Source organism: Anoplophora glabripennis, unplaced genomic scaffold, assembly GCF_000390285.2.
Source record: "Anoplophora glabripennis isolate ALB-LARVAE unplaced genomic scaffold, Agla_2.0 scaffold1223, whole genome shotgun sequence".
Taxonomy (NCBI): domain Eukaryota; kingdom Metazoa; phylum Arthropoda; class Insecta; order Coleoptera; family Cerambycidae; genus Anoplophora; species Anoplophora glabripennis.
In genome coordinates this window covers 45,877-61,661 of record NW_019417733.1, presented here as the reverse complement: position 1 = coordinate 61,661, position 15,785 = coordinate 45,877, and the positions used below count along the sequence as shown (strand labels likewise).

Below are 15,785 nucleotides of genomic sequence, written 5' to 3'. Positions count from 1 at the left end.
CCTTAGCAAAGCGCATCCCAGGCTGCATAGCCGCACTACCCTACCCAACCATACCACACATAAACATGACACTACCCCCGGGGTTTACACAGACGAGCCGGCGAAGCAAGAAGAGCGCCAGAAGAAAGGGCCCTAGCCGGCGGGGCCCAGCCAGGACAAAAGGAGGTCCCACAAAGCGCCTACACCGGCCGCATTTGCGGTCGGGGTAGACGACGGATGGGGCCCACCTACGAAGGCTGTCCAGGCCTACACGAGATGAGGCAGGATAAAGAGGGATAATCCCCCTCGATCCCAAATCATTGAGGCCAATTTCTTGCCATAGAATAATGGCGCGAATTGTACAATCACTAGTCACTTTTAGACCTTTCCAAAGCCTGGCACAACTTTGATGGAATGAACTATTACACTTTTCACATGTCAAACAATTTTTTACAACATTTTTACCACACCTTTTGCAAAATACTTGAGAAGACATTTTTAATCGACCGTTCACCACGGAGTCTCTCTCTAGTCTCTCTGTTATAAGGGTGTTTCCATCTTAAATATTTAATATATAACTTAATATTTAAAAATTATCTAATAGTAAAAACTTTTTTTATTTTTCAAAATTTCATTGATATTTTTCCTTACCCGTTCTGGTCACATTCCTCTACCTTTATTTCAATCTCTTCAGATTTAATAGACTGCTTATCAACACTTTTATATTTCTCCTGAGCGTCATGTTCTTCCAATTTTACTTCAGTCTCTTCGGGTTTAATATAAGACGGCTTATCAATCTCTGTATATTTGTCTTGTTCATCTTCTTCCAGTTTTATTTCAGCTTCTTCAGATTTAAAAGGCTCCTCTTCAACAGTTTTATATTTCACCTGTTCATCTTGACCATCTTCTTCCAGTTTTATTGCAATCTTCTCAGTTTTAATACAAAACTGTTCGTTTTTATGTTTCTCCTGTGCATCAATGCAGTTATTTAAGAACGTGCCATGAGTACAAAGTGAATCAAAACATGATCCACACAAAACGGGGTCATTGGTAATACTGAAGTTCTAGAATAAAAAAATTAAAATGTTAATATCAGGGCAACTTCTTTATATTGAAGAAAAACAACTAAAACAGAAAAACTAAGAGACAGAACATTTTTATTACTAGAAAACAACATTCGTTTAAATTCAGCTAATTTACGGGTCTTGAAATAAAATAAGTGTAAAATTCCAATACACATAAATATATCTAAGAAATACTTTGAGCAACACTTACTACTTGTGGTATATATGTATCGATTATATCCGCATCAACTTCATTCAATGACACAGATCTACGTGTTACCAACTGAATACACAATCGACAAATTCTCTCATTTTCTGATATATCAGTTAACTGAATATTTCCATTCTCCTCTAGATAAATTTCCTTTAAGTCAATTGCTTTACTGGCATTAACATATAAAGATATAATATCCTCGGCACCCATACATGCCGACTTAAAATTGAAAGCAGCGAATAATTTCACAGAACACACTTTACACATGAACTGTTTGTCTCTCTCCCCCAAACCCTGAAATGTGTTCGCAATTAATGATATCAAAATTTACTATGCATAAAGATAAACTCAATCTTACTAGGTTCGGCAAAGTAAACTTTAGAATTTCCCTTAGGGCTTCTTCTATTACTTTATCATTAGTATCGCTTATAATATTAAGACACAATCTGCAAACTGTCTTTTTATAATTTTGTGGTTGCATTGTTTTCTCTCCTAACGAGATATTCAAGACAGATAACAAATTTTACAGTTTTAAAAACAATCCTCACATAACCTACAATGTCAACAAATCATTTTCCGTTGACTGAAATATTGTGCTAAGACTTCTAATCAATAACCATACGAGAAAAAATGTAGTCCGCTGACGGACCCGACTATAGATGCGCTAGTGTCGTCCATCTGTAGTCGCGTACCAAAAGTTTAAAAATTGCGCTGTAAATTTTGGTTTGCACATTGGCTACATATTGCAATCCACAGAACATCCTTACAGTATAGGTATTTTTTGAAATATCGTGCATCTCTATAACATAGTGGTTAAGTTCACATGTAGTGATGGGCATAATCGACCAATTTTGATAATCGAGTTATCGGTAATCGAGTACTTCTAATAATCGAGTGAACACTCGAGATACGAGATATTGCCCGTTTTCATCCCAGCGGCGTAGAAATATGTTTGTATTAGTCATATATTACTTATAAGCGTAAATAAAAAAAAAAAAAGCACACGCACTTCAAAACCTAACCACTTTTTCGTTTTATTCTAAAAAAAGGTTACGCAATCAGTGACTATTTGCAGTATGCACTAACATTTTGGGGTGCAACCGTAGGATAATAATCACTTGAGTGGTGGGAGTAAACATCTCGAGATATCTCGAGTGATCTCAATAATCGAGTATCTCTCGATTTTTCACTCGAAATCTCCCATCACTATTCACATGTGTCAAGCCGTAAATTTGGAAGAAGAAAAATATAGGTTATAAATTCTTGTCTAAAATAATCAAAAAGACAAAAAGTATATAAATGGGAGATTTTAAAGAGATATTTTGCAGGCTTTGCATTAATACTGTCAGCAAATAAGAAAAATTTTAAGGACTGTTTCTCTGAATCTAGTAAGTTAATTTAAAACTGCATTTTAATATTCTAAGTTAAGTTACTTCCTGAGTTCAAAGTAACGCATGTGTATTAAGTATTGCCAGTCAAATAATTTTACTTTTTCAATAGAAACCTGTTTCAGGACTTGGACGACAACTGTGAACATGTCTTGTGTTCTACCTGTTCTTTTAAACTGTACTCTGCATTTGACTTTAAATCTACTTGTCTCTACATTGAGGACAACATTGTCAATTATGTTAAACCTAAGGTGTCCTTCGTTGACTTAAGGGAAGTTTATTCCAAGGAGCATGAGAACAAATCAGTTAAAGTGGAAGATAATGAGAAAATATGTTGATTATGTTTGCATTTAGTTAGGGAAAAATTTGTACCATTTTATAAAGTGAAGCTAGAAATGATTCACAGATACATGCCGGAGCTGGTAAATATCTATTTGCACATTTTAGAGCTTGCACTATTATACCTCTATTGTAGAATTTTAGTCTCACTGAAGATCCCCTCATTTGTAACCAATGTTTTGAGTCACTCGTCACTCATGATACCTTTAAAAAGACCTGTTTGAATGTTGAAATGAAAATTCAAAATGCAGGTGAATTTGAGCATAACAATACGTCTATTAAAAACGAAATCATTGAAACAGAATTAGGAGAAGATAGGACCATAGGATCAATTAAAATTGGACAAGAGCTAAAGATGGAAGAGACGCCAATTGAAACTGAAGAAATTAACATAAAAAGTGAAGGAAATGTTCGTGAAAGGTAAGAAAGTTAAGAAAAATTTGGATACGTTAACAAGATAATTCTAAATATTTCAAAGTAGGTTGTTAAAAATTATTTATTCATTTATACTTTATACTTATACTTATATTTAACAAAGGTAATGAATACATATAAGGATAAAAAAAAACAAATCGACAGTTTATATAATCATAAAAATTGACAGATCGCCGTATCTTGACTACGGAGACGATAACAACTTGACTGGCAACTGAGATCTAATAGGTCTGCGAGTCTGATACTTGGTTTCACCACCACCATCACACATCGTCGGGTATAGTTCGGAACAGCAATGAATTTTAACAAAAGATCTGCATCCATTCAGCCACAGGTATTCGAAAGCGTGATACAGAATTTTCTTAAAAGAAGTTGAGTATGACAAACGAGTCGTGGAGGACATCTGCTTCATATTTAATGTCAGTGCCTACCCTTTAAAAACATGTAAACACTGCCAACATTTTAATTAATACAATTTTTCCTCATATGAAATGCATTTCTTTGGGATACCTTTTACCTCTGCCAACGTTTAATTTCTTATTTTTAGGCATGGTAGCTAAAAATTCAGAACAAAGGCAAAAAATTAGACATTTTTTATTTGTTTTATGAAATAACGAAGACTATGTATTTTTTATAAAAGAAATGTGAATGTATAGAAAATATATTTTTTCTTTATTCGTAACATCTACCACAGAATAGGCAAAATTACGTTCTTTGGGTTTAGTTGAGACCAACTAAAAATGCAAATATTAAAGTGTGCATAACGTAATAACAAACCAAAAGAAAAGAAGAATACAAAAAGATTCTATTCATATAGCCAAAAATTTCACATGGTGACTGGCGATTTTTAAAGTAATTGTGGGGACTAGTTGTTTGACTTATGATTAATATGATTCTATATATTCTACATTCAGTATACTGAACTTGCATAAAGTGTCACTTGTTCAAAGCTAAAATAAAAAAATATTTTCTTTGCAGCCCAATTTGTAGATACTTTTATGTACCTATATATAATATAAATAACTATTAGCCCAACAAATTACAATTAAAAATATTTGACATTCACTGTGCTTTTTTACTTTTTTCTTTTTTTTAAATATTTTTCAATAGCTTCAACAGTATGAGGATCTACACATTTTTCTCACTAATAATTTTTTCTAACGGTTTCAGACGCAATTCGAAAAAAAATTCAAGACTTGCTGTTTTTTTTTTTTAGTGATCTCTGTGTTTTAGATAAGGAATAAGCCTTTGTTCATTTTCAGGTACCCCAAAAATCTTGCTAACGTAAATTTCAATGAAGTGAAGGAGCTTGGGCGTAGCTAGGATTTTTCTTGGGGTAGACCCAGAGCTGCTGCAAGCTCTATGAAGGTCCCTAAAAAGACCGCGACTAACCGTTATATAATATTTAATTATTCTTTTGTTTGAGTCTAAAAAAAACTTACAGATATGAGACAAAAATGATATTTTTAGGTCATTATTTTTCTGGGGTGGGCCTTGCACACCCCTGCCCCCCCCCCTTACCCTACGCCCATGTGAAAGAGTTATAAAAGTGAAATGGAAAAAAAAAACATTTAAAAACTTTTGGTTACAGAGAGTGTTATAAGGAGTACAATTATGGGCGGTAAAGGGGTTTTTCTCACCTCCATTATTTCTCCTCACGTTTTTTCATAACTTTATATATGTTTCGTTACTACACTAGTCCTGCTGTTGCACTTCCTTACACTTTCTTGCACCGGATAGAACACAATGTAGAGAAAGCATTAATTTTATATTATGAAGTTGGCTACAAACGACCACTGAACTAAACGAACGAAAATAAAAGACGAAATTAAAAGAAGTTTGAAAAGGAAATAGTAAAGGGAAGGCGGCACTATTTTGAAAATTTAAAATAGGGTTAAGTTATTTTTATATCATTTGTTTAAATTTGAAATTTAAGTAAGAAGATATAGCTGTATTCTTTTTACCACGTTTAACTGAGATTAACTGAGTCACTCAGTTCGTCTTAGTAAATTAGGAAAAAGTTTATGTTCTTTTAATATGACTTAAGTTGAGTACAAAGTGAAACTAACTAAGGAAATTTCTTCCCCCCTTACCCCAACTGAGCTAGCTTTTCATAAAACTTAAAAGTGAGTTGTAAGTTAGTTGAAAACTTTTTGCGTTATGTGCCGGATATTTGTAATGTTCCATGTCATATCTGCCTTAAAAGTGTGGTTACTGTACCATTAAATATGTATATGGAGGTTTATCCTTTACATTTTTTAAAATGGAAAATAAAAATGTAATATCTACACATATTCCTATAATATAGTATTCGATAATTATAACAATTATATTAGAAACGAATGATGAAATCTTAGTAGGGTAGTAACTAGTAGTAAGGTACACTTACTACAATAAAAACATTTACGGCACTTTCAGGAACCATTGTTAATAAAACAAAAATCCTATTGAAAATAAAAATGATTTATCACATACAATTGTATAAATATTAGAGGTTATAATTGTGATCTGAGATCTGTGAGAATGCATTCTTTTTAGACATAAATTTGCCTCAATTTATCTTACTTCATCTCAGCTCACTTTGTCTTAATTATTTTTACAAGTGAGACAGTCGGCTGGTAAAAAGAATACAGCTATTAAGAATTCAAAAGTAATAAATAAACTGAGCATATTTGCAATTTGTCTTACACGATGTGTTTAAACAATTTCAAAAATTGTAAATTTAACGAAAATATGTGAATATTTTTAATTTAGAAAACGATTAGTCTCATTCAGTTTATTGTTCTAGTCTGCTAGACTATTCTTTGAGAAATGGTGAGTTTAAGGGTGTTATAGAAAGTGTTTCGCATAAGAACCGACACTGAGCAGGGGTATCTAGGGGAACCCAAAATATGGTGATTTAACCCAACTTACCTTTATACTAAGCTGCACCTCCGAGAAATTATAGGCCTTGTAAGTGGGGTTCAAATTAAAAAAAAAAACATCAATATATCGCAGTTATACTTACAAAAACCAAATTTGGTACACAGTGTGACTGTACCAAGAGCATTAATCGACAGTAAGTAGAGTTCAATTGAAGCATTTTAAAGGGTTGATAAGGGATGATGCAACATTAATATGGGGCAGAATTTTTTAACCCGTTGACGGAAAAATTGTTACTTTATTTTATGGATAATTTAATTCTAAAACTTTTCTCTCTTGTTAGTTTTCAAAAACTGTCGTTTTCAACAAAAACACGAATAACTAATAATAGGTATTATAGCTGTTATTTAAAATCATCGAAAATTCAAAAGTTGGCTATGAATTTAAACGTCAAACTTGACATTTAGGAAAAAAGTTGAAAGAAGAATAATTTAATAGGAAAACAAACAACTTAAACAATAGAAATAACATACAATAATTTGCACTGATAAATTGTTCAAAATGATTACCGTTTTCTCTGAGGCATAAATTTATTCTTTGTCGAAAACTGAAGTCAACTCTATTCAATAACGGCTCATCGTTTTTAACGAATGTGCATTTGTCCGTAATGTGATTCCACAATTCTGCTCGAGACATAATGTAGAAACTGTTGTTTCAAATTTTGTAAAGCTATCTGTTTTGTTATTTACAAAAATGCTTTTATAGAAACTTTTAACTTTATTTTTACTTAAGTTCCCTTCAAGTATGTACGCTTACAGAAGGTGATGAGTATCTCAAAATATTTGGTATGGGTATCTAGAAAACGGTAGCTAACCTCGGATTTGGATAGGTCGTGCGGAAATATTGTCACAAGTTACGTACACGTTTTTTTTTGTGCTCATACTGTATTTGGTTCTTGATGTTCAAAATTGAAAACAGTTTTTATTGCTAAAACTCAGACTTTCTGTGTCATTAAATTTTTTAGAACTATGTACATATCTCTTGACAAAGATGACAAGGCTTCGTTTGTCAAGGATTTTAAGAACACTTGAATTAGCTTTATAAAGTAAAATGTGTAATAAAAATACTTACAATTTTTTAAATTTATATATTTAAAGAGCAACATGATTAAGAAAATGAACAAATAACAAAAATAAACATTTTTTTTATTAATAAAATAAAATAAACATTCTGGTATGAAAGATTCCCCCTGTTCCTGGATAGGTGAAAGCCAACAAATGTTGACTATGGAAAATTACTTTCCCTTCATCCCTCCGGTAACTGAATCTACCACATCTAGGACTGCATTTTTGATACCTGTAATGTATAAATCGTTATAAATTGAATGCTTTCCATGAGGTATGAGATCCTCGCCGTCGCCTCTCTTCCTCCTTTTGGAATCCACACAACCTCAGCTAGCTTCCATTCTCTCAGAAAGACCCCTCTCTCATGCACCACTCCACAAGCTCTCTACACTGCTCTCCAATTTCCTTAAATGCATACCTCAGACATTCACTTGGAATACCATCCATCCCTGCCTACACTCATGCCCTCAATCACTCCTATTTCCCCTAACACTTTATTTCTTTTTTGAATTTTGTGCCCTTCGCTTTCCTTTTTGTCATTGTTTTAATTTTCAGAATCGTTCCTAGTTTCAGTCACTCTCATGTCTTTTCACTCCTTATTTTTGTTTGTACCCTTTCATGCTCACTCACCTTTCTGTTCATTCTCTTTTCTTCATCCATCTCCTTGCCCCGGGACTCTGTCATTCTAATCTTGTCTCTAGTTATCTCCATACACGCCTTCTCCAACTTCATTTGCTCGATCAGAAGTTCTATTAATTCATTCTGCACAACTATCACCTCGTCCATTACAGCACTCCTTTCCTTTTCATTTTTTGGTAATTGGACTATTCTTCTCAGACTGTTTGTTATAACTTTAAACATCTCTCCTGTCGTTCTTTTTCCTTTTTCGATCCTACCTGTCTCTTCTTCATCTGTACTCCTGCTTCGTCGTTCATCAGTTATGTCAATATACTCTATTCCTTCACGCATCTTTCCAAGTTTATTTCCTTTTTCACCTCTCTTTCCAATTTCTTTGCTTTTTTCGTACTCGAACTCATCACTATATTCATATTCGCTATGCTCTTTTCCTTTCCCTCTTCCCCCGTTTCCTCCGCCCTTTCCGCCACTGCAGCTATCTCTGTCTACCTTTTCCTTTTCACATTCCTCTTCTTCTTTTGTTCTCCTTCCTTTGCCTTACTTACTTCATACTTTATTTTGCTTGTACTTGCTCCCTTTTTCAACTTGATTCTCATTCTTTCTCTTTCCTCCATTTCATTCTCTTCCATACTGCTTTCTCCTTCCTTATCTAGCATCCTTAATCCTGCCTTACTCGCCGCCATGTCTCTACTCCACTCACTAATACTGTGTAATTTCACTCACTAGTTTTATTTATTTCCTCCTCAATACTTCTTTCAGTCTTACTTTGTACCGGTTTAGAGCTCACAATCAGATAAACACGTCTTGGTCAACACTGCCATTAGTGTCAAATGTCATAGATTTTAAAAATTCCCTAGATTTCCCTGATGTTTGTATGAACCATAAACCTTATAAACTACTGGAGTGCCCTACTGTCATTTTGCCTATATAAACAGCAATCGCACCGACGTGTGCGAGAGAGATAGAGCTAGTGCAGGCTAATGCTTCATTCACAGAACTTCGACTGTAATGCGCTACACTTAATTCAACCCATCAGCTATCTATACTCAATTCCTTACCCCATTTTCTGTTGGGCCGTATTCCCGTTTGAAGTTAAAATGATTTTAACTACAATTATGTGTGACTTAATCATACTGAAAGTATGATTAAGGTAAACATTTAAAAAAATTATTAATTAGGTTTTTAATTAAATGCAGATGAATTGCAGAAGGGGCAGCCGACGAATTTCTGATCTACAAAGACTATAAAAATAATTTATAGTATAGAAGACAAAAAATTCCATTAAAAATGTGTAGATATATTAAATCTATCAGTAAAACTACACTTATGGTATTAAGAATTCTTTATCTTAACTCAAACTGAATTAAATTCGATTTCTCTTCTTTTAACAATACATATTTGTACCAGTAATTTTAATTATTATTAAGGAATAAGAGCATAAGCACTGTTTATATGGAATGTCTGTACTAATAATTGGTTGTATTAATGGGGGAATGTAATAATTAGAAATTTAAAGTCAAAGATATTTTATTATTGCCGTAAACTCACTTCAACTTTGAGCTTTCATATCTGATGACGATTCATCGTATCCACAAGATCAAAAGTGGATTTTGTTCGTCAATCCTTCCTTTCATTCTATAATTACATTTGAACAATACGCAAATAAAGTAGCTCCAGCTCTAAATGTTTATAAGTATTTTTTCGAAGAAGAGCTCAAAATAATAATTGGTTTTACCGTGAGAGAGAATTGAAAAATAAGTATATCAACAACTGAATCGTGCGAAATCTTCCCGGCCGATTTCGATGAAAAAATTACCACCTACCATCTCATGAAGTACTCAGAACCATATTTTTTATATAGCTGCTCTAAAGTCAAGGTCCGAAATAAATTCATGAAAAAATGATCTTTCATTACAATTTTTTTTCGGTCTATATTGTATTGCAGCATATAATACACATAAAAATTTTGGACTTCTATTTTGAAGAGAATCACAAAACGAAACTTTTTTCCTTTGGCTATTTTCTCTAATGTCAATATTCTCCAAGTTATACATGAAAGAAGGGAGAAAAATGCGTCCATTTAAAATTTTTTTTTACATTTTCCTGCACTAACAATTATGCACAATTATCATTTTACATAATATTTAGAACTAATTCCAACAAAAATTAGTGTTACTATATGAAACATCCATACAACCTACTTTTAAAACAGATACCGACTGTACTAATGATGTATTGTGGTTAAACATACCTTTGTTAGAAAAATTACTTTCATCTATCCATAATGTCATTTTTGGAAAGTTGGGGTTATTATTTGCATTATTGAAGTACCTGCGACAAAACTGTATTCTTTGTTCAAAGTCATTTTCACGAAGATGTTAAACCAAATTCACCTTGTAATGAAACAGTTTATGTTTATGTAGAATTTTTATACACAACGTATTCACTTAAATTATGATTCCTGCCTTATTCCATGACAACAATTACAAACAAACCAATATGTGACAGCAAAATGCTAAATTGTTTTTCCATTGCCTTCTATTCGATATGATTTAGAAAACGAGCACGTAAACTAAAATCAAAGGCTGAGTTTTCTCATTTTTTCTCAAAAATTTCGTTATGTAAAGGAATACAAATTGTATATGGTTGGAAAGAAAATAAAAAAATCAATCGCATTAAAAAAAATCTCATCCAGTGAAAAAAATAATATATTGTGTAACTCACTTTTGTTTTGCCGCCCACAAGATATTTGGGTATTTTTAGTGTTTCTACTAAAAATGGCAGCCTCCTTGCGCAGTATATTTCTTTCGATATGTGAACTATTCCAACTGGTAATTGATAAAGAAATTGCAAGAAACTTACTAACATTTAATTGTGTGTAAATTGAATGAAATGAGCACATCTGCTTGCTGTAACAAATATACATACCTATCAAACCCTACACAGTAATGAGAAAGCTTTCTATCCAAATATGTAAAAATATCTAGGGTATTCTGTCAAAATTAGTGTTTACTATACAAAATTTATTGTTTATCTAATTACATAATACTAATAATTCACCAAAAAAATTATCTATAATTGTTGGAAGGCTTGCTCTACTAAAGAGTTTTTATGTGTTAACTGGTGTCTAATTAGACTGTGTTTCTTCCTTGACTCGTAGACACATTTATTACACTTGTACATTTCTATTTTCGAGGGATCTTGGTGCTTCAACACATGAACTCTTAAACTCCTTTTATACATAGTTTCGAAAACACATTCATTACATTTGTACACTTCCATCTCCGAGGAATGTTTATTTACTGAAGTATCGGGTGTATCACTAGCGCCATCATTTGCACCACATTCCCATATTTGTGCCGTGGCAGGCTTCTCGTGCATTAACTGATGACTTTTGAGGCTCTTCTTATATCTAGTTTCATAGCTACATGTATTACATTCGTACATTTCGATTTCCGAAGGGTCTTTGTGCGTTAACTTATGTTTTTTGAGACCATTTTTATATTTAGTCTCGTAAGTACAAAATTCACACTTGTACATTTGGATTTCGGAAGGGTCTTTGTGGGATAGTTGGTGCCATTTTAGACCAGGTTTATATTTAGTCTCGTATGTACAAATGTCACATTTGTACATCTGTATTTCTGAAGGATCTTTGTGGGTTAACTGATGGTTTTTTAGACGATGCGTATATCTAGTTTCATAAGTACATTTACCACATTTGTGCATTCGGATTTCTGAAGAATCTTTGTGTTTCAATTGATGCGCTCTAAGATTCCTTCTAATCTTAGTCTCATAAGAACACTTATCACACTTGTACATTTCCACAGGTTCTTTGTGCTTTAGTTGATGCACTTTTAGATGTCTATAACATTTAGCTTCATAGTCACAAGCGTCACACCGGTACATTTGGATTTCAGATGGGTCTTTATGCTTTAGCAGATGTAATTCCAGACGATTCTTAAATTTAGTTTCATAAGTACAAGCGTCACATTTGTACATTTCGACTTCCGAAGGGCCTTTGTGAGTTAACAGATGCAGTTTCAGACTACTCTTATATTTAGTCTCATAAGTACAAGTATCACATTTGTACATTTGAATTTCTGAAGTATCTTTGTGTATTAATTGATGCACTACTAGATGTCTCTTATACCTGGATTCAAAACTGCAAGTGTCACACTTGTACGTCTGGATCTCGCAAAGGTCTTTGTGCAACATTTGATGTGCTTTTAGATGTCCCTTGTACTTAGTTTCATAACCACATATATCACACTTGTACATATGGATTTCTGAAGGGTCTTTGTGTATTAACAGATGTACATTGAGACGACCCTTATGTTCAGATTCATAAGCACATTTATCACATTTGTACATCCCATTTTTATACGTGCTCTTCAATTTCTTTCCAATTACTTTATTGTGTTGGTTGTGTGAAGAGGAATCACTGAAAAAATTAATATTATTCGCAATGGAATAAACACTATAAATGGACAGTTATTCACAATAAGAAGAACTGAGAATAATTCTGTAGAAAATATAAATGATAAATTAAATTTAGAATACACGTAATTATATATATCATCAGAGATATTTCAGATACCTGTTTTGTAATTTCAACATACTGCATCATGAAAATGAAGCGAGTTACCACCCATGTTCACATAACACTTTTTGTTTAAAATAATTTGGTCTTAGCAAAAGAAATTTTTCAAAATTACGAATATGGTTTTATTTTTTTTTTGAAACGGTGCAACATTTTGAGAATTGCTGTCCGCATGAAAGGTAAGTTTTTGCCAACACACCAAAGAATTGCTAGCTTAAGTTATGAGTCAATAAAATTATTTAGAATAAGATTTCAATCTTGGTTTTATGCTACATGTTTAATCTAACTTTAAAGTACTGGGACGGAAATAAATTTGTTAATTTCCTCAAAAAAAAAAAAAAAAATAAGGGATAAACACCTATTTATTGAAAAATATATAATAGTTACTACAAAATTGAAAATAAACAATTGACAGCTGAAAATACAAAAGTATACAATACAATACAAGAACTGAATGATTGTATTTATTAGTATCCTATAGTAATAGTTTAGTTTAAGCAACAAATTAAAATGTCTTTATAATACGTGTTTTTGGATATTGAAGCTCTACTGTACTGCCCCCTGGTGATGAAGTCCCTAAGCTATACTAAATTTTGAATAATTTTTCTAGTATTTTCTGTGGTACAATACGTATGAAAGTATTGTGTCAATTTGTTACTTTCATGACCAGTGTTTTCCTTTTAAGTGTATTTAAATAATATTTTTAGAGACAATGTACGACAAGTATATGGACAAAGTTCGGATAACTGTGAAGAACCTGCTCTATGCTCTCAGAGATTGGTAAACCATATGTAGGTTTTTCCATTATTAAATTTAATGGATCTTCAAATCTTTTACTGTGAAAAAAAAACTACTACACTATAGCAGGTCTTTTAAAACAACCCCATCATGTTTTAGACAAGGGACATTTTTTTAAATGAGTTTTCCTTATGAAAGGATAACAAAAAGTCCTAATTTGATCTTTATGTAGGTCTTTCTTTGCGGGATTGTGAACGGTAAGGAAAACAAAGAATTACAAGAAAATTTCTTAATACTATGGTCTTTACCATTTTTCCTAGATAGAAATGCAAAACACATAAGGCAGGTGACATGTATATGTGTACATAGAAATAATTTATTAGTGATAGGAAAAGCAGCAGATTAAACATAAAAATAAAATATTTTCAAAGGTTCGTGAGTTATGTCGCAATTAGGAAAACAAAGATCAACAGGTTTTCTGAAAATGCTGATGCTTTTTCATAAAAAAATTAATACTTGTTGAACTTCTACAACAGCTTTATAAAAATTGTCTTTTCAATGGGCAAATTTCGTGCTATGCGAAAGAAATTAAAAAAGCATGTGTCCAAGTCCTAAGATTTTAGCTGAATGAGCGTACACGGATCATAATAGCCTTGGAGATTTTTTTTAGACTTTTCTTAAACAAAAACTTTTTTGGCAAAAACTTCTGGGATAAAGATTTCAAAATACAGAAATGCTTCAAATCATCTAAATATGTGTAATTGGATATATATGTCTATAGACAGGGTGTTGCGTACAAGCCTGTAACTTTATTTTTTGCACGATTTCAAACATTTTTTTTAGGATGTAGGGTAAAAAAAAACTTTATCTAACTGTGATACTGCTGTTTTTATTAATGCAATATACGGTCAACTAGGACACGTTTTTTTTATGTCAAATAGCTAATTGGTATTAGCGATTGTTTTTCCAAAAAACAGATTAAGTATTCTCATGCAGCATCCTTTAAAACGTCTTATCACCAAGTTTCATCAAATTTGATACATCTTCAGGTGAGCACTCCATGATATCCTAGTTGGCCATGTATTGCATTAATAAAAACAGCAGTATCACAGTTTAACTCATAGTTTTTTTTATCCTACATTCTACATTTAAGCGCGATATCATGGAGTGCTCGCCTGAAGATGTATCGAATTTGATAAAACTTGGTCATAAGACGTTTTAAGGAATGCTGAATGACAATACGTAATTTTAAAAAAAAATTGCTAATACCAATTAGCTGTCTTGACGTCAAAAAAATGCGTCCTAGTTGGCCGTGTATTGCGTTAATATAAACAGCAGTATCACAGTTAGATAAGAGTTTTTTTACTCTACACTCAAAAAAAAAATTTTGAATTGGGCCAAAAATTAAAGAAGTTACAGACTTGTATCACATTTAAGCGCGACACCCTGTATATCTAAATATTTCTTAACTTTCTCACCTTTCCCGTTCCTCTCCTTCAAATTTGATATCAACTTCTTCACTTTCGATCAACATTTTGTCTGTCTCCGGTTGTCTTTCAATCTTAACAAATGCCTCTGTCGTCTTTTCATCTTCTAATTCCATCTCATCAATTTCTTTCTTAATAAAAACGCCGTAGGACCTGTAATCTGTGATTTTGTTGTCTTCTATGTTGTGAATTTGCGATTCAGCGTCCAAACAAGTCCTTATGAAAGTATCGTGGACACTGAGTGAATCAAAACATTGCCTACAAACGACGGGGTCTTCAGTGATGCCAAAATTCTACAACACAAGAGTTCGTAAAGGTATTGGTGTTTTTTAGCTTCAAAACACGGTTAAAATGGATATTTACCACCTCTGGAATGTATCTGTCAATTATTTCTAATTTCATTTCATAGAACGGCACAAATTCCTCGCTAATTAACTGCAAACATAACCTACATATTTTCTGATCGTCTTCCATTTTAACAAATGGTTTGCTTTCGTATTCATGTAAATGAACTTCTCTTAAGTCGACGAAAGACACATTGGGATTAACATAAGACATAATCTTGTCCTCAACGTAGAGACAAGTGGATTTAAAGCCAAATGCGGAGTACAGTTTAACAGAACAGGCAGAACACATGACTTGCTTATAGTTGTTTTCTAAGTCCTGAAATATATTTTTCTACTGTAAATGTGAAATGATTGATTAGCAATCCTAATACCAATATTGTACAACTTACCAAGTTCACTGAAACTGTCCTTAAAATTTCCCTTATAGATTCATCTATCACTGTAAAATTTCCTTTGTTAACAGTACTAATGCAAAACCTGCACAATATTCCTTTAGAATCCTCCATTTATGTATTATTTTTTATTTTTTCCTTTTCGATTATCCCAAACTTTATGGAATTTATAACTTATAA

At 32.6% G+C, this 15,785-nt stretch overlaps 3 protein-coding genes across 3 annotated transcripts in view; all 3 read right to left on the bottom strand.

Moving 5' to 3' along the window:
* The window catches only part of LOC108914821 (zinc finger protein 729-like), an 11,706-nt gene extending 9,918 nt beyond the window's left edge, over positions 1–1,788 (bottom strand). The window contains exons 1-3 of the mRNA XM_018720714.1: positions 1,616–1,788; positions 1,255–1,551; positions 631–1,043 (exon numbers count right to left, since the gene is read on the bottom strand). Coding sequence (XP_018576230.1) covers positions 631–1,043; positions 1,255–1,551; positions 1,616–1,738 — 833 coding nt within the window. The 5' untranslated portion in view covers positions 1,739–1,788. The remainder of the gene's footprint in view (positions 1–630; positions 1,044–1,254; positions 1,552–1,615) is intronic.
* A 5,659-nt stretch (positions 1,789–7,447) lies between these two features.
* On the bottom strand, positions 7,448–8,736 carry LOC108914823. The gene is made up of 2 exons (XM_018720715.2): positions 8,036–8,736; positions 7,448–7,637 (listed from the first exon to the last, which is right to left on the bottom strand). Exons 1-2 carry the CDS (start codon positions 8,372–8,374, stop codon positions 7,617–7,619), a joined length of 360 nt encoding a protein of 119 aa, XP_018576231.1. The 5' UTR covers positions 8,375–8,736; the 3' UTR covers positions 7,448–7,616.
* Positions 8,737–10,828: 2,092 nt separating this feature from the next.
* LOC108914819 (zinc finger protein 90-like) lies at positions 10,829–15,785 on the bottom strand. The gene is made up of 4 exons (XM_018720712.1): positions 15,603–15,785; positions 15,230–15,529; positions 14,858–15,159; positions 10,829–12,482 (listed from the first exon to the last, which is right to left on the bottom strand). The coding sequence occupies exons 1-4, from the start codon at positions 15,717–15,719 to the stop codon at positions 11,114–11,116; spliced, it is 2,088 nt and encodes a 695-aa protein (XP_018576228.1). The 5' UTR covers positions 15,720–15,785; the 3' UTR covers positions 10,829–11,113.